At 40.0% G+C, this 18,905-nt stretch overlaps 1 protein-coding gene across 5 annotated transcripts in view; it reads left to right on the top strand.

Annotated features, from left to right (window-relative positions):
• ROBO2 (roundabout guidance receptor 2) overlaps nt 1–18,905 on the top strand; it is an 862,371-nt gene that overhangs the window by 426,649 nt on the left and 416,817 nt on the right. Inside the window, exon 1 of one of the 5 annotated variants that reach the window (XM_072326563.1) lies at nt 2,476–2,598. The exons of the other annotated variants lie outside the window; for them this stretch is intronic. Within the exon in view, the coding sequence (XP_072182664.1) occupies nt 2,544–2,598 (55 nt within the window). The 5' untranslated portion in view covers nt 2,476–2,543. Of the gene's footprint in view, nt 1–2,475; nt 2,599–18,905 lie in introns of those variants that run through there. 5 annotated transcript variants of the gene reach the window in all.

Here is an 18,905-nt window from a genome sequence, read left to right as displayed (position 1 = left end):
GCTGGGGGTTTTGAAGACTGTATGCATCTACAAAGTGTTCTGGTCCACGCCAACTGTCATTATATTTATCTTACGTTTGTTTGAGAAGCAGAAAAAAGAACTGAACAGCTCATAGTGGTTTCCAGCTTTACTTTTTTTGTAGTAAACAAGTCAGCATTTCCATTAACAGTGTCCTTGAAACGTCCACTACAAAGGGAAATATTCTTTAATATTTCATGCTACACACAGTGCCGTTAGGTAAGTGATTTATGGTTTTCTCATTTTGCCAATTCGCAAGCATGTGAAGAGTACCATTTTGATCACCTCACCCTAATTAGCTTTAATTATATCCTTCTTCATAAGGCAGTCCTTAGACATATTAATATATATTTATCTACAGGGCATACCGTGAGTATGGGAGGATGCTGTTTCCCGATTTGCATAGGGAGGCTTTGGAAATGTCCTCTGGCTCTGTATGAAAGAGGAATAATCTTCTTGCACTTACAACACTACAAACAGCTCACACTTGTTACCTTTGGCAACGGCAAAATATTTGCCATCGTTATTTTCTGCCTACCATCACTGTTTAAAACCACGTCTTAATATACATACATTTGCTAGATGCTTCCGGCGCATTTGAACAGATTTCTATCAGAAAGTTACATGTAACTACCCGTGTTTCCCATCCTCCAGCGGACACTCTTTTATCACCACCTTCCACAGCCCTGCGCTTTCGCTCCCCTCCGTAACGAAACCCTCCCCGTTCAACACCCGGTCACGGTGCGCACGGGCGGAAGGCTTCGCCGCAACAAAAGGCGACGCAGGGCACGCGGGAGCGGTCGCTCCCTGCCGGCGGCCAGTAGGGGGCGCCCGAGCTTCACCGCTGGCCCGGGAGCGGCGAGCGGCGTTCACCGCCGGCCCAGCCATCACCTCGGGGCCGCCGCTGGCCGCACGTGGGCTGAGGCCGGCAGCGGCCGTCCGCCCGCCCGCTGCCCCGCCCCGCTCCCGTCCGCTGCCACAATCCGGAGTCTTTCACGTTGCTTTTTCCTGCGGGCTCCTGTCTGCGTGTTCCTGCGGTGTTTCTAATTGTACGCCCCGTTTAACGAGCCTGCACAGTGCGTGCTAGGGGAGAGGGGCGGCTCCCCCTGTGCCGCGGGGTGCGCGCTCCTCCTCAGCTGGCTCCGCAGGGGCGAAACTTTCCAGCTCCGGGAGCTGTGCCGCTGCCGGCAGCCCCGTGGGGTCCTCGTGCTCTGTAAGGTCACGCGTGAGCCATCTGCGCCTATCTGTGTGAAGCCGCCTCTCTTCTTCGCAGAACCACCCCCCTTCCCTTGTCCCCCAACCCCGGGGCAGGTCCCCACGCGGGTCTCGCTCCCAAGTGTGTGCGGGTAGCAGTCAGGGAGCAGCGCCGTGAAACCGCACATCCCCAGATCGGCGGGGTGCGGCGAGGGGCACCCCAGTGGGGAGGGTAGGAGGGGAACCCTTCCGATAGTTCTCCCGCTTCAAAGCTTCGCAGCAGCCTACTCCTATCGCCGTCCTCATCTCCCTACCCCGGGCGGAGAGGGACGCGTGGGTGTGGAGCGCGGCGCTTTAGTCCACACCCCGCAGCCTCCTTCCCCAGGCAGCCTCAGGAGCCGCGCTCATTCTCCTCCCTCTCGCTGCCAGCCGGTGTGTCCGCGGCTGCAGGAGGCGGAGGAGCGGGAGGGGAGAGGCGAGGCGAGGCGGGCGCCGGGGCCGCCCGGGAGGGGAGAGAGGCGGCGGCGGCGGGAGGTCCCCGCAGCCTCCGTGTGCTGCGCGCAGCCCGCCGCCACCGCTGCACGGCAGCAGCTGCTGCTCCGCGGCGGAGTTGCTGCCCTCCAGCAGTTCCGCTCCGGTTCTCAGCGAGGAGGGAGGTGTAGGGGAGAAGGGCTTTATTTCAAGGGGATGCTGTGAAAGCCGTTCCCTCCTGTAGCACGTTGCCTGGGCGTTCCTATTATGGAAGTTAAGTGAGAAACTCCGCAGCTTGAACTGATTTGGGAGAGAGAGAGAGAAAAAAGAGAAAGGGGTAGGGCGTAGGGAGAGGAAAGCAAAATAGCCAAACCAAGCCAATGGTTTTCCTGCAAAGTGCCAGGAAGTTTGCGGAACACTTTCTAGGAATCAGGTCCTTTCTCAGAGCCTCTCCTTGTCTTCCGAAGAAAGAGCTTGCTTTTGGATTGCCATGGAGCCTAAAGAGAGCCTTAGACACACTTGAATAATTCCTCAGCTTGGGCTGGATTGGTGGGAATTTAGGAAGGAGCGCGTGTGCGAAGCAGAAACCTTCGGAGCTCGCTGCCTGCTCTAATCTGTATGGATCTAAAAGTGTCACATCCAAGACCTTTCCATCTGCAGCAGCTTTTGATTGCAAGATTTCCCCTTCCGCTTTAAGCAGCTGCTAGGAAACTGAAAACTTTTGGACCTACCTCTCGCTGTCTTTGGATACTTTTTTTTTTTTTACTTTTTTTTTTCTTTTTTTTTTTTTTTTTTTTTTTTTTTCTGATCTCTGTGGAATTGCTCTCGCAAACGATCGGGATTGCTTTTAATATGTCAAAATGGGTCTGCTGACGCCACTCCTGCTCTTTGGATTTGCATTTTTTCAAGTCTTCGGTAAGTTCGCTTATTTTAGATGTGCCATTTCACCGCAGATTTCCCCTCCAGCTGAATTTGATTTGGGACAGCACATGGACGGCATTATGAGCTTTAGCGTTACAGAGCCTTAAGTTTGTTTCTGGTATAAAAATGGCATTTCTGGGGGTAGGGTGCGTGGGGGGAAAGGGAATGTATGTTTCTAATAAGCAGTCCTTTTCCTCTGCTTAGTTAATGGAAAAGTAGCTTGGGAGTGGAAGAATATCAGCTTGAGGTGGTGGGGAAGAGGAACGATCGTTCTAAATCTTTCATGTATAGGAAGTGCTGGTAGGGAAGCGGGAAGGAGAAAAGAAAGGCGGGGAGCTCTTGTAACCGATATTACTTCGCCTGCTTCTATTGTTAAACTTTCCTCCCGGGAGAGCCTGCTGATGAAATAAATAGGTGAGCTGTGCCTCTGCGCCAGGTGAGGACAACTGGCGACTTTCCAGAGTCCCTAAACACCTCCTTTGGCGCTGGCGGAGGACGGAGCGGGCGCCGGTGAGCGGAGTACAGCACAGCACGGCCCCTTGTGCCCGCGGGGCCGGGCAGGTGCGGCGCGGCCGGAGGGGCGGGGGGTCTCTCCGCCATCTCCCCCCGCCCCTTTGTGACGGGCTGCCCTCAGGGAGCGTTGCTGGGAGGTGCTGGAGGGAAAGGCTTTTTTTTTTTTTCCTTCTTTTTTTTTTTTTTTTTTCTCTTTTTTTTTTTTTTTTTTTTTTTTTTTTTATTTTTCTCCCCTCCTCTCCTCTTTCTGCATCTTCTCTCCCTATTGGGTTTTCTCTGCAACGTTTCTTACCGTTTTCAAGTTGAAGTAGTGCCCGAGGAAATAATATGAGTGCAAATGAGCACTTACACGCTTTAGTAGGGCGGCAACTCCAGGGCAAGGGTAAAATGTCTTTCCAAGTGGGGGCTGGCGCTGTACTGCAGCGTAGACATTAAGTGCACTACTAGATGTGAAGCAGGCATCTCAGACAGCATGCAGTACTACATGTGCTGGGATCAAATGTCTGGCTGCTCTCCTAATATTGAGCATTTGCATCTCTAAGCAGAGAGCTTAATATCTGGGACCCCGGCTATTTCTGCTTGGTAGAGAAAACTTTGTTCCAGGAAGCTGATGCTTACAGTACTTAGCGTAACAGTCTCTAAGCGAGGACTCTGGGGTTATTGTTTGCAGTGCTAGCATGCTCTGGGTGTTTCTGCCCCTCCTCTTCCCCCCCCTCCCCCCCCCCCCCCAGAAAGTGAGGAACCAAATAGACGAGAAGAGGGAGACCTTCTAGTAGTGTTTTACATTGATTGCATAATAAACCATAATGCTTAACCTTCAGTTTGGTCTAGTGATTAAAAAAAAAATAATAATATTTTGTGTGTGTGTAATATACGTACGTGCTAACCAGTAGGAAGTTGGAACTGTGAAAGGCTTTAGTAGAGCATTTGCATCCATTAGCTTGGTCGTGGTTTTGTGGGTGGTTGTTTTGTTTTTTTTTTTTCTCCTGCTTTAACATATTTTGATTCACAAGGCCACCAGTGGCAGAGATATCTTTGTATATAAACTGAAAACATCAGGCTGTAAAAATGTAATTATTAGTAAGTGTTTAAAATTGTATGTAGCTAGAAGGAAGACAATTAAAGTGCTCAGTGAAAGTGACAGAGTGAATCAGAGGAGCTTGGTGTTACAGAATGTAATTAATGTACCAGGCTGTTTGGTGATACATGAAACAAATGCAATTAACCAGCTTGCTGGAACGACAGGAGCAAGACGTAATTTATTCTGTTTTTGTCACGGGGAGCACAAGTAGAACCTTTGTTCTGGTTTAGCCTTATAGGACAAGGGTGGGAGGTGTAAGTGAAGCGCGTAAGTAGTGTAGAGCCCCACCATTAAGGTTGGGGGGGGGGGGGAGGGGGAAAGCCAAGAAACTGCCCAGAGTAGATGTGATCCCACTCTTTCATGGGGAGATGTTGCAGAGACGTTGTCAAGTTTGCATATATTAACAACACTTAAAAAAAAAAAAAAGGCCGGACAAAAAACTCCACCAGAAATACATAAGCCGCCAATTTTGTGGATGGAACATCAGAACAAAGTACAGACTGTTAAAGTGTCTAACAAGTAGCTTTGGGGAAATACTGGCATGCAAGCGTGGCATGTGGTATTTTTGTCCCTTTATAAGCATGATAATTATGATTATACCTTAGGGTGACATATACCACCAGTTGCTTTGAAAAGATATATATCAACGTTAGTGCTATTTGTGATACTTTAAGGAAAAAGGCAAAGTTGACTTGGCTAATAAATCCTTGGTCAGTTTACTATGCTCAAATTTACCTCCTGATATGCTTTTGTTCTTGAGAGTGGCTTTGTTGTTGTTTTCTTTGTTTGGCATGGTTCAATTTGATGTGGCTTTTTATGATTTTATTTATTTTATTTTATTGGCATGAGGTCCAGAGAAAGACACTTCAGTATCTGAGGCGTGATAGCTGCTCCTTTCTCTATGATATTAACTTTGTTTAGTGACTTAAAAATGATAATACATTGTGCACAGTGGTGTATATCAAAATAGTAATTTTTTTTATTTCAATCACTCTGTCCATGGTTTTATGACAACTGAAAATTGCAGAGCTCAATGAAAATGGCAGAAAATGTGATATAGATACATATTTTTAAACTGTGGTTATGATTTTTCCTGTAGCCCTGCCCATATTCCTGCAGTGTGTTCAAGGAATAACACTCTTAGATGATGATCGTAGTTACTGTTCATTAAGAATAATATCAAAGAAGACACCACACCATAGGATGAAATACTAGAGTTTAGGATTAAAGCAACTAATTACATTTCTCTTTTACAGCGGTCAGTTGACTTTACTCTCACTGTTCTGTGGTTGGTTGGCTGTTGTTTTTTGTTGTTGTTGTTTTTATTTTAGTTATCTTCTTATCATAAGTAAAGCTTGTAAAAAATAATATTAACAGAAAAGTTCAAAAGTTCACAGCTATTGTGACCACAAGTGTGTGGATGTTACCATGGACAATAGATTGAGTGGGCCAAATTCAGCCCTGGGAAAACTCTGTGTTTTCAGAGATAATGACAACCTTATATGTCAGAGCTGGCTTTTAACCATTATCTTTTGAAAACTGCAAGTGTAATAAGTGTAATAGTCTTGTATGTGTGATGGAGAGAATATAATATGAATTTTATAAAAGCAGGATTTTGTCTTAATATTTTTTTCAAAAACATTTGTTTTCTTAATGGGAGGCATGCATTTAATATGGTAGTTCGAGCATTCCGTCTCATGTTTCCTATTTTTTTATTTTATTTTCTTAAATTAATTGTATTTATTCACACCAACAAGGTGCGCATCTGTGGTCTTGTACAGATCTCAGTTTCCCACCAGAAAATATGGCTCACTTATAAAGCTGGAATATATTCTTCCAATCAGTATTTGAGCTGACAGGGTCCTGATCTCTCATGTGAGTTCTGCTGTTGCTGGATAACCTTTACTTCTGTGGAACATATGCATTTGAATACATTAAAGGTCTGTTGAAATGAGGAGTTTGTGTTTCTGTTTCCTATAGTATATTCTTCTGCAGCACCCAATTCTACAGAGCATTTAGGTGCACGATTCCATCACTTATCCAGAACCTTGGTGAAGTTAATATGAATTTAAACACGTGTTCCAAGTTAATCACATGCTTGAAAACTTCGCTGAGTAGGGAGGAATTTATGTCCATGATGAAACATTGTACTGAATTAGTCTTAATGTTTTTCTTTCCTTACTTCCTGTCTGCTAAGTTGTTATTGCAACAGTATGTATTTATGTGCAGAAGACGGGCTATGAGAAAATGCTGTCATAGCACTTCAGAGATGGATATGTTTGCAAAGTAATTTGATAGTCTAAATAGTTTATTTTGTTCCTTTGCTGACTTGGTACACAGCAGCAGGTCTGATATTGCATAGTTCTTTTCTAAAAGGCAGAATAGAGAGTTTAAAACTTCTTCAATGAGCTATGTTTACTACAGTGATGCTGTCATTGGGAACTTTCTGGGAGGATGAGGTTAATGTTGCTTGAGGGAAAATGCGTGGCAAAGCAAGCTAATTGTAGCAACACTAGCAAGAAGCAGACAGAAGGATTTAATTAGATTTTTAAGGGTACATTAGCAGTATCAATAACATACGCTAGAAATTTCAGTGAGAGAAAGCAAAGGCTTTTACTGGTCTGTCCAGTCAACTCCTTTTCCAGGACTTGCTCTTTTGTAGTATTGCTGTGTAGTCTCACAGCACTAACCTCAAAACATGCCCTGTCCATTGCTGAACTGTTTAATGGAAATTTCTAAAGAGTATGCAATGGCTGTTTAGCCATTTGCTAGCTTTGAATTGTTATTCAAATATTGATCTCAGTTAAATAGATTGCTAACAGGTTCTGTACATTCTGTTTCAACCACCTACGAGGAACACTGCTGTCAGTTTTTATCTGTTATCTCAGCTGGCGTGGCAGAGGTTGGCTCTTCCTGTGGCTGCCATCTGGCTCACCACCTTTCCTACCAACCTTGTAGAGGATACTTAATAATCATATTGATGCTGGTTCTTGCCAAGAAACTAGCTTACTGTTTATCATTTCTACATTTCTGTGGGAATCTATTTTGTGTATAGAAGAGATTTTACTGTGCAGAAGGAAGCGTATATTTACTCTTGCTGAGTAAATGAATGTTTTGTGTTTGGTTTTGGGGTGTTGTTTTTTTTTTTTTTTTTTTGGTTATGTCTGAAAAGGCATTTCTTACATGTAAGTTTATTGTGTTACTTGAGCATTCTTGCATTTTTATAGTACACGTTTCTTATATATTCCAGAAATTCCCTTGAAGTTTGGTTCAGAGGGCAGCATGGGATCATATATTAAATCTCTATTTCCTCAGTAGTGTTGAGGGTGATTTTATGGAGGACCATTCACGTGGACTGTTATTTATGAGAACTCCTGAAAATAATTGCATGCATAAAAGACTTTTGGTATGTAGATTTTAGTTTCACTCTCCTTACTCTCAGTCTGGGCTTCAGCTACGCTACACAAACAGTGGACCCTCGGCTCTTGAAATTAAGAGTCCACAAGTCACGTTGAGCTGCCAGTGTTGTCCTTCTGTCAAACCCCTTTCCTAATGTAAAACTATTAATCTTCTGTTTTCAAATGCTTTTCGTTATTGTATCTGATAATTAAATTAGGCCCTATTAATTTAGGACGTGATTATATACTACTTAAATCTGCAGCAATTTTGTTATTCAGTCCTCCATGAAAAATTCCTTTTGAAAGCAGGTAATATCTTGAGTTATTGTAAGACACACATCTTAAGCCATTATTTCATCTTTATAAATGCAAGCTTCTTACAATATGAAGTTGGCTGCATCCTTCCATGGAGATAACTTCTAAATAATAGAATGTACAAGTCCATATTGCTGATTCAGTCATACCTACTCTTTGCTAGTTCTATAGTTCTGTCTTTACTAATGCCAAGTACCTCTACAATAACAAAGCTACTGCTTTTGCTTGGTTGGGGATTTAATGATATGAATTCCAAGCCAAAAGTTCATGAAGTAAGAAATGGCTTTTTAATTCCATCTCTGCAGCTTATCTTGGCTTTGCTGCCAAGGCAGGGAGCCAAGATGTGCTCTTAATTTTATTAAAATAATGTCCTTCATAAATAAATACAAGAGCAACAATACACAAACTAGCCAGTAGTACCCATGTAATAACTTACCTATAAGTTTAAGCCAAAATGTCTATTGTGGCATGCGGTCTTTTAATATATATTTATGCATTGTCTGTATGGCTTTTGTGTAGTGTGCCAATGCTAGAATCACAGAATCACAGAATCACAGAATTATAGGGGTTGGAAGGGACCTCTAGAGATCATCGAGTCCAACCCCCCTGCCAAAGCAGGCTCCCTACACCACGTCGCACAGGTAGGCGTCCAGGCGGGTCTTGAATATCTCCAGAGAAGGAGACTCCACCACCTCCCTGGGCAGCCTGTTCCAGTGAGTCTCTGTAATGTGCAAATCATAAATGAAGGTTGGAAAAATAATGCAAAGAATAAATGGCCAGAAACCAGTTGTAAAACACAATAAACTATGTACTTCAGTTCTGCTCATCACTTGCCATTGATTGCAAGAGAAACTGAATAGAAAAGATTTAACCTTTTAAAACCAAAATGTCAGGTAACTAACATTCGTCAACTTCTTTCTCATTCAAACTGAGTGGAGTAAATGCTCATGCAAGTGTTCCAAAGGTACTTTTTTACTGCTGAGAAAATGTCAAGAGTTAAGATGAGATTATGAGAAGTATTTTAATGCTGCACAAACCCTGTAATAATGGTTTCTCAAACTGTCATTCTGTGTTGTTTTCAAAGTCCTCATGTCTTGTAGTCCAAACGACTTGTTCCTGGGAAAATAAGCCATCAACTTTTACTTAACAATTTATAGTATATCCTGATGAGAGCTCTTCAAATAAAGGATGGGTGATTGTTTCTTAGAGATCAATATTATGAGGAATTCAAATGGCATTATAATGCTGTTAGACTAAGATCTGTTTGGAAATCATGTCAGAGGCACATGTCTCTTTTTCAGTTATATGTTCTTTCCCTAGTCAACTTGATCTTCTCTTTGGGATGTTGGCTTCATATTGGAGGCTGCAGAAAGGGACACTCTTTTTCATGAAATCATAGAATCCTTAGAGTTGGAAGGGATCTCTTACAGCCATCTAGTCTAACTCCCCTGCAATGAACAAGGACATTCACAGCTAGATCATGTTGCCCAGGGCCTTACCCAGGCTCACCTTGAAAATCGCCAGGGACAGAGCATCAACCATAACACTAGGTAACCTGTTCCAGTGCATCACCACCCTCACTGTAAAAGGTTTTTTCCTTAAATTTTCTTAAATTTCTTTTTTCAGATATGAAATTTTGTGCTCAAAATACTGTGTCCCCTTTGGGACCTGGAAATCTTACGTGTACTGTAGTGCTGCCCTTTGCCAGTCTCCTGGGGAGGTAAATGTCACTGTAAGCTGGGAGGAGAGGGATTGTAGCCTAGTTCCAAGCTTAATGTATTGCAAGACTGTGCAGTTTTGAAGCAGGAAATGGGGAATACATAAGCAGGGGAGTTGGGCTACAAAGCATGTAGTTGGGTCAGGCAGCATGGGGAGTAAAGACAGGAGTGAAATACTACTGTTATGCTTGATGTGATTGTGCTGATTCCCTGTAACTTCAGTGTTGCTTTATATGCAGTGTGTGTAGCCTTTATATTGTCGTTACATCATTTATACATCTGTGGGGTAAATAAACTTTTCTGTTAAATTGTTAGGATCCAGATTTGTTAGTAGTGGCTGCAAGAAAGTACTATATTGTTATTTGATGCAGTGAGCTAAGGTCTTTGCTGGCCTTAAGGTGATATATTGCAGAAGTGTTGTAAAAGATCGGCTGGATTTATTTTATTATTTTATTTTTGGTGTGTATACTTCTATGATATGTTAGAGAAATACTAGCTAAAGTATTCAGTTTGCATCAAGGTAACAGCTATGAAACAAGGAACTTTCTGTGTGGAAGAGAACAACTGTCAGAAATGCTGCAGGCTGTTACTGCATTTTACCTATGATCTATTACATCTATTTTGTTACCAAACAGGATGAGACCAGGCTGTTTATTATTTCAGTATTTCAGGATAAAACCACAGTGCTTGGGAGATAAATGGATCCTATGGTAAAATTGCTTTTTTCTACTGCTATCTTTAAAACTCAATTTCTCTGTCTAAATATGTGTATGTGAAAATACCTGTGTAGTGGTAGTGTATAATTATATATAGTTCTATATATACACACTTATGATGAAAGAAAGTAACTTCAGAAAACTGTAAGGAGTAGAGTATATGTCTGCGAAATCCAAACTAAACAGTGGTAGGAACTGTTAGAACACAGAATTAAGAGAAAGTGAAATGTGCGACAGGAAGAAAAGTGTCTAATTAAGTACTAATCTGTGCAAAACAGAACTGTTTATTATTAGTTACTAAATTATTTTTGACAACTCATCAATTTAGGATGAAATGCAAAAGAACATGTTTGGCTTTGCATGACCCCAAATTACTCTGTTCTCCCTTTCAGCAGAGACGTGCCTTTTTCCTTAAGTGATTTTTTGTTGCTAGGAGAAGTGCAGTAGGCTGCCCTGCTCTTACCCAGCAGTAAAACCGAAGAGTGCATTGAGGTAAAGAGAAGGGCAAAGCACAGTGCAGCCATGAATCTCAAGTTGTCTCTAATACATCCACTTTGTTCCCACTTTTTCTTTGAAAACTTTTGTTTTCACTGATGATGTTTCTTTTCAGCTGATCTCTCTAAAATCATTCAGAGTGTGTGTGGGGGGAATGCTGTTAAGAGTCTACTCATAGGAACAAAAAAGGAAGGGGAGACCTTACGAGTTCATGGATCCACTGTAGTAGCAATACCCAATTCACTGAATAGCTTTAGTCATCTGCTGTTAAAAGTGGATGATTTATACGTTGTTTTTTTGTTTTTTTTTTCTTTCTTCCTCCTTGCACTAGAAAGTACACTGAAGGTCTTAATGGAGCTCCTGCCAGTTAGTGTGCTAGATATTGAGGCTGTAAACAATCTTCAAATCGTGTTCATGAAACAGGATAGGAGAATTCAGATAGTAAAAGAAAACTTAACTATTGTGTTATTTTAGTTTATGAAGCCCTTTTATTTGTTTGCTAGTTTATACTTTTTGAACTAACTGTAGACTGCGGCCATCAGCTCCTTCACTCACTAAGTAATGAGCTAAAAATGTGCTTGACCTGATATCTACATTCAAACCTTTTCGATTAACATTGATTTAATGTAGCTAGATATTTTGGAAAGAGGAAGATATTAAATAATATTGTCAATATTAAGATTATCAAAATCATAAGAATTGTGAGAAATTTCACTTGGAATTGATTGCGGAATGAATGTATAGGCAATAGTCTTTTCTCAAGTGCTTAATGAAAATCTATCCTTAAGAACAGTCTTAAAACGATGATTATCAAGAAGGAGAGCTGAAGAAATAATTTGTGTGAGTTCTTTCGATGTAGAATATGTAACTGCAGAGAACTGTGGTTTGTACTGTAAAAACAGATGACTGTGAACAGAGCAGTTCTCTGTATCATTCCTTAACAGGAATAAGTGGTGAATGGCTAAGCATCTCATTACCAATTTAGAAGATCCCGTTGACTCAATTTAGTGACATGCAGATAATAGAGAAATTTGATGATGATGTAATTGGAAAAATAGTGCAGCAACTTCTACCAATTTGTTACTTGCATTTGAACCAAACAAGTTTCACCCATGTTTCTGAGGTTATTGGGTAGCCTGGCATTACTGGATTGAGTCCCAGTGTAGTTTAATGGTATCTGTGTCTATTTAGATCAAGGCTGAATGTGCCCCTGGGGAAAAATGAAGATGGAAGAGATGTAATTTAAATTGCAGGGATCTTGTTATATCTTGCAGTCTGCTTACAGTGGGATGTGTACTGAGAGTTGTTGTGTTGTTGTTTTTTTTTGGTTTTGTGGGTGGTTTTTTTTTTTTTTCCTGATCCACACAGAATTTAGGAGTGATTTAAATACTATTCAGAACCACAGAATTTTCAGTGGTTTCTATGAAAGCACTGATTGCTGAGGCCAAATTTCCCTCATAAATTACAGCAGATGTTGCCTTAGTCATTCTTCAGTGTTAGTCCAAAAGCGTTGTCCTTCTTCCTGCTGAATACTGGATGCGAAAGCAGAAACATTTTTGTCATTGCTTGTGGATATTGGTTGAATTTTGTTTTAACTACTAGTATGTTGATGTAAATGATGTATCCACCATTATGCAGGAATGTGTAGCGGAAAGAAGAGTGAGATCTAGCCTCTAAGATCTTGGTTCATGGTGTGTGAGGTGTGCTAACACTGATGGTGGAACACAGAGGGGTAACAAACTGATGTTACTGCTGTATCTCTTTACCATCCATTTAAAACAAGGGAATTTCTGAGGTCCAGGAGGATAAAAATGGTAGAATTATAAACCATGAATCTATCCTCTAGTAATAATTTTGCGTCCTCTGTCCCAACTCATCTCCTGAAGAACAAGTGTAGAGCATGATTCAACACAGTTGAATTTGGGACAGTGTGTAGGGGAGCAGTCAAACAGGTTGAGCTATGCCTGTTCTTCCTTACTTTTTTCACTCTGTCCCCTGCTATGTGTTCCTGGGAGTTTAAATATTCTAAGGAGGGTGACAAGAAAGAAGGGACCTGGTCCTGTCTGAAACTGGAGGAAAATTATTGTTGCATATTGACATTTAATTGTCTATTCCTTCTGTTCATACTTTGCTTCATTAATAAGCCTAGTGCATCCAGTGAAGCGTGATTTCTTCATAAAACTGATCTGTCACAGCCATATTCATTTGTGGAGGAATCTTCTTTCAATTTTAGGAGTATATATCTTTAATTGAAAAGATCAGCTAAAGCCACAATACTGGTGTGGGGATGAAGTAAGGAATGAAGGAAGGTTTATATATGTTTTTCCTATCATATGATAATGGCAATTTCTTTTTTCTTTCCTCCATTTAATCTGTTTCCTAGGTTTTGCTATAAGAAAGGCTTTTATGGCAAATTTCAAATGTGAAAGCTCTTCACTGCATTTGCATTTGGATCTGTGGTTCTAGAAGACTTCCCCCTGCTTAGGCCAGAAACCAGGAGAGCCACCTTAATTTTACATGCAAGTAGCTGTAGCTGAAATTTCTGGCCATAGAGAAAAATGTACTGTTGTGCAATTTTTCCTTTCCTGTGATACTTGTCTGCTACTTTTATACTTGCTTAATATTGCATTCCTTTAGCTTTCTTCCTTATAATTCATATTTGAAAACTTCTAACTTGTTTTCTTGTCAGTGGTTTTAGTTTGTTTGCCGTCCCTTTGCTATTTCTGTTATATTCTCTGGTTGATTTAGGTTGCTTTCTTATCACCATTTGATCATAAAAAATGAAAGGACTGGAAAAAAAAAAAAAAGGTTGGGATTAGGGAACGCCGTTAGTGATGGAGAAACAAGTATTAGAAAATTTGTTCTTTGGCAGGTTTAATTGGTGAGTTCTGTGTGTGTAGATAACGTTTTGTGGAGGCAGAAACTTACGCTAGTTCTAACAACATTCTTCAGAGAATTGTTATTTCTTTGTAGAAGGACTTTATAGGTGTAAACCAAATACTACATGAAGCTGGAAAACGGTGCTTTCCTGAGCATAAGTAATTTAACCATATCTCACCTCTACCTTTGAGTGTAGAAGCATATAGGATTGCTCTGTCATGGAGAATCCTCTCCTTTAGTACAGAGAGAATTACAGATAATCATTTTTTTAAGTGCCTTATAAGATTTCCTATTTTTTTAAATAGATGAGCATTCTTCAAAGTTATGAATGGACCATTTAATTGTTTTTTTTTTTGTTTGTTTGTTTTTGTTTTCTCTGAATAAGCTGTTCAGAGAAATAATTGTTTGCACTGCTGTTGAAATCATTGGTATTATTTCTGTTTCTATTTCTTAATTTCTTTTATGTATAGATAATCTCTATATAGTATATGCATACAATATTATACATAATAAAATATAAATACAGTCTGTTACATAGGAGACATTCAGTCTTAAGAGGATTCTTAAGTTAGAAGACAAACCCTCTAACCTAGTAATTGAAATGTTTTCTGTGAGAAAGTTTATATTTTATTACTATTTTCCCATTAATTCACAGTTGTTCCTAGTTGTATTGAAGAGCAAATGCAGTTATTTTTCATGGTGTTTATGACTTGTAACTTATGTATGAAATCCTGTCTCAGCAGAAGCTGCTGAGAATTCTGTTGTCAGCATCAGAGGTGCCACAGTTTTGTTTTTGGGACACTTGGTATTTGGTGTGTAGGAAGCAAATGCAAAGAAGGAAGTCTTTGTTATTTTTTAATTATTCAGAGGTTAAGAGAGTGGCTTAAAACTAAACCCAGAGCTGTGATCAGGAGGTTTACAAATGCAAGATGGTCCACCCGCACTCTATCCATTAGACAACCACTAGTCAGCCAAGATTATGATGCACAGCATACTTCAGTAGTAAACAACATAGTCAGCAGCTTGAAAAAGAAGTCTGTCAAATCATAAAAACGACATTATTTCTTCTTCAAATGAGGTCTTGCTGTTGACTTGTGAAGATCACCTTTGGCTGTATCTGTATAGAATTTTTGGTTTCTTAGAAGTTGGCAAAGTGGAAAGGCAGACACATTATTTGACATACAGATTTCTTCCATGCCTCTTTGTGTTTTTGAACAGGACTCTTGCTGATTTGCGTTGTATTTCCAGAGTAATGACAAGAGTGAAATAAATTCTGGTGCTGATTAAATAAAGAACAATATAGGAATTAGCAGTACTTTGAAGGGGATAAAAAAGAATGGTTGGTCTCTTCTGCAATCTGTAGTGATACATTTGACATCTTTTGAGATAGTCTAATTATGTATTTTTAGGGTCCAAATCTCTATTTTACCACACATACTGTCATAAAAATCTAGGCCAAACTATGTTTAAGGCTACATCATGTTAATCTCATGAAATTCCTGTTAATGTAGTATGCTGCTATTTCTTTCTGATGGGAAATCACCAAGAAAGCTGCCTAGTAAAGGCACTGAAGGGATGATTTTTGCACACCTGATATGTTTTGCAGTTTTGTCAATGTAGGGAAGAAGGTGGAGCATATAAGAACTAAGAGCTGGAGCACTAACTTAGCATGCTACTTGTATGTTACTTTCCCTGTGAAACTTATGCTGTTGTGGAAACTATAGTCAGGCAATATTTTAGCAACAAGTATAATCAAGGACAATGTTTTTTCTTATATGCCCAGAATACCCTTGTTCTGATTCATGATTGTATTCATGAGTATTGAGAATAGGAGAATTTTAAGGTAAGTTTTAGAGGAAGATGGATTGATTCTTGAGAGATGGATAATTCTCAAGATCATCATAGTATCATAGTATCATAGTATCGTGCGAGTTGGAAGGGACCTTACAGATCATCGAGTCCAACTCCCGGGTTTCGAGCCCTCTGTGTAGCGAAGTGGCACTTCTACCCCTGCGCCACAGGGGGGATTCGAACCCGGGCCCTCCAGTGCCGCAGGCGGCAGCTTAAACCACTGCGCCACTGGATGAATATCTGTGCAGTGATAAATTTCTACCATTTATATTTATTTATTTATTTATTTATTTATTTCCACCCCTCAACACCTTTGGAAATTCATTTCTTAGTGCTCCAGACTTTTGTTTAACATTTTGAACATACAGGCAGCATTCTCACATCTAGTAAGTATGATATGTGAAGCTAGGGAGAAAAAATGTAGAACAGACTCAGCTGGAGGCACGTTACCTAATGATTCACTAATGCCACATCCTGCAGTGTTTTGAGTGCTGGTAGTCTCTGGTCCAAATACAATTCTTGTCTATCTTTTCTCATCTGAGACTCACAGGGTCATAATTCTCACATCTGCTTCAGGAAGATAAGACGATAAGTAGTATGTTACTTGTTATTAACCTAATTTGAGACTTCCCAAGATAGGGCAATTTGAAAAAGTTTCTTTGGAAGCGAAACTTCTATGGAGAAACACAACAGGAATAGCAGGAGCAAAAAAGTTCAGCCAGTACACTCAGTACCTGGAGAGGAAATATAATCTTCAGTATTCTATTCTGAATGTTCAGAAGGCTTTTCATATTAGGTGTGGTATGCATATATTACAGTTTTTACAAAACTTGGTAATAATTGATTTCATATGCATGTGATATAAATAACACCTAATTGAATATTGTAAGCCAAAGAAATAAATCAGCCAATAGTTCAGTTGGATATATGCTTAGTAAAACTGCCTCATAGAGCTATAAATATATACTGCATTTTACTTTTATTTGCAGTTATTTTTGCAATCTTTAAATGGCAAATAAGGCTTTTGTTAACAGACCTCAAAATCACTTAGAAGATATTCACAGCATAGATAATTTTGAGGAAAAGAATGCATGTTTTTGTTAAAATGTTTTAATAGTGTCTAAATGTTGGAACAAATAGATAAATTGTCAAAACAAATGATTAAAGATGTTTCTTCTGTATTTTAGTGCAGTAAATTCCCTAGAGAGTTTATAAGCATTTTTCCAAGCATAGTGGCTTATACTTACCTCTGTTTGTAGAAAAAGCTGGACCACATAAAACTATAAAAATACTAATATCAATAATTGGGAGTAAGTATAGTTTGACCTAAAACCTGAAGTGTTTGAGAGTTCATGGAGATGTACTGGAGATAATGTAAGCATCACTGGATCTTTTTCCTCTTTCCCCTTATAAGTGAAAGATCAATACTTACAGCTTCTGCATGCTTCCCTTAGCAAAATGAGAAAGATAACAATGATAGATCCATCTGTCTGGAAGCATGCCCATTGTTTTGATGAACCAAATATTTCAAACTTTTAGGGAAATATTGTTAAAACAGTATTCCTGCCATCTGCCATTTCTTGCTCACTTCAATGAGATGTTTTGGAGGTAAGTGAGAAGTGCTTCTAACAAGTTCAGTATGATAAAATTCAGAATGTTGAGACTTGGTGAGATTTCTTTATGATATAAATAGGAAATAGAAGGTTATTAACAAATAGTAAAAACACAGGGGAGCGAAACAGTTGCTGATTGCATGCGCTGTAGACTTTTAATAGGTTGCACAAATGGAGAGATTCATAGTGTAACTACCTTTGTGATAGAAGCTGCAGAATGCCAGTGATCCAGGTAAGATGAAAGATTAATGAATGTATTTATTTATTTATTTTCAACCTTTTTCTATTGAGAACTAGAAGGTGCAAGTCTTCATGTTTGTACCAAGACTAGAATTGTATGTTTAGGCATACAGATGTAGCCTGTTCACTTGCTGGAGATGAATATGTAGTAAAAATATACAGTGCATCCCACCCCTGAAATATATGTGTGTGTGTATATATATATATATATGTGTGTGTGTGTGTGTGTGTGTGTGTAGGTACTATATCTCAAAATCATCACTGAAAATATCAGCTGGAAGGGAAATAAAATTTAGATTTTACTTGCATTACCTTCATGAAAAGACTTCTGGGAATAAAGGTAGAGGTGACAAATTACATTATTTTGTGTTTATTCTTCATGAATTGTTTCCCAGTGGTGCTAAAATGTATGTTAGTTTGCTATCATCACAGAATCATAGAATGGCTCGGGTTGGAAGATCATCTAGTTCAAACTTTCTGCCATGGGCAGGGATGCCCCCCACCAGCTCAGGCTGCCCAGGGCTGCACTCAACCTGACCTTGAGCACCTCCATAGATGGGGCCCCACAGCTTAACTGGGCAGCTGTGCCAGGACCTCACTACACTGAATAAAATATTTCCTCCTTTTACATAATTCTCCCTCCTTTTAGTTTAAAACCATTCTCCCATGTGCTGCCACTACTGTTAAAAAGCTGATCTCATAAACTCCCTTTAAGTATTGGAAGGCCTCAGTGAAGTCTCCCCAGAGGCTTCTCTTATCCAGGCTGAACAAGCCTAACTCCGTCAGCCATTCTTCATAGGAGAGGTACTCTGATCTTTGTATCCCTCATCTGGATTTGTAACAACATCTCTGCTACTTTTTTATGCGAGAGGCCCCAGTCCTGGACACAGTACCCTAGGTGGGTGCTTCACTCTAAGGGCAGGGCAGAGAAGGTAATCTGAATCTATTCTCTTGTAGTTTAAATCCATGAACCCCTTGTCTTATTACTACACACTCTATTGAACAGTCTGTCCCTGTCTTTCTTGTAGACACTTTAGGTACTGATAGGCTGTTGATCAGATTGATGAGTGCCAGTGTGTGCTCTGAACTGTCAGACCTGTGTGGACGGTCTTGTGTACCGTGTGCCTGAAGACTGACATACTGATACAGTTGAGATAGCACAGACCATGGTTTCATGGAGTTCCTTCCTTTATTGTTTTATTCCGGAATATATATTTATAAGTGCCTTTTAATTTGAGCAACACTTGAACAGACTTTAAAAGTAAAGTGGCAATCTGGTGTTGGTTATTAATGTTATTTTTAAGCCAGAAATGATCTCCTAAATTGAAGAATTTCAGTCAATTATTGTTGTATCTTGTATTGTTTAGGCTATGTCACTTTAGTGCAGATGGCCATCTTTTCAAACTAAATATCAGTGACTAAACTTCAACAGTCCAAGACAGAATTTTTGTGTGTTTTCTTGATACTTGACTGAGAAAGCA

The sequence above is a fragment of the Excalfactoria chinensis genome, chromosome 1 (genome assembly GCF_039878825.1).
Source record: "Excalfactoria chinensis isolate bCotChi1 chromosome 1, bCotChi1.hap2, whole genome shotgun sequence".
NCBI classification, from domain to species: domain Eukaryota; kingdom Metazoa; phylum Chordata; class Aves; order Galliformes; family Phasianidae; genus Excalfactoria; species Excalfactoria chinensis.
The sequence above is the reverse complement of the archived record's forward strand: the minus strand, read 5'-3'. Positions and strand labels throughout refer to the sequence as shown.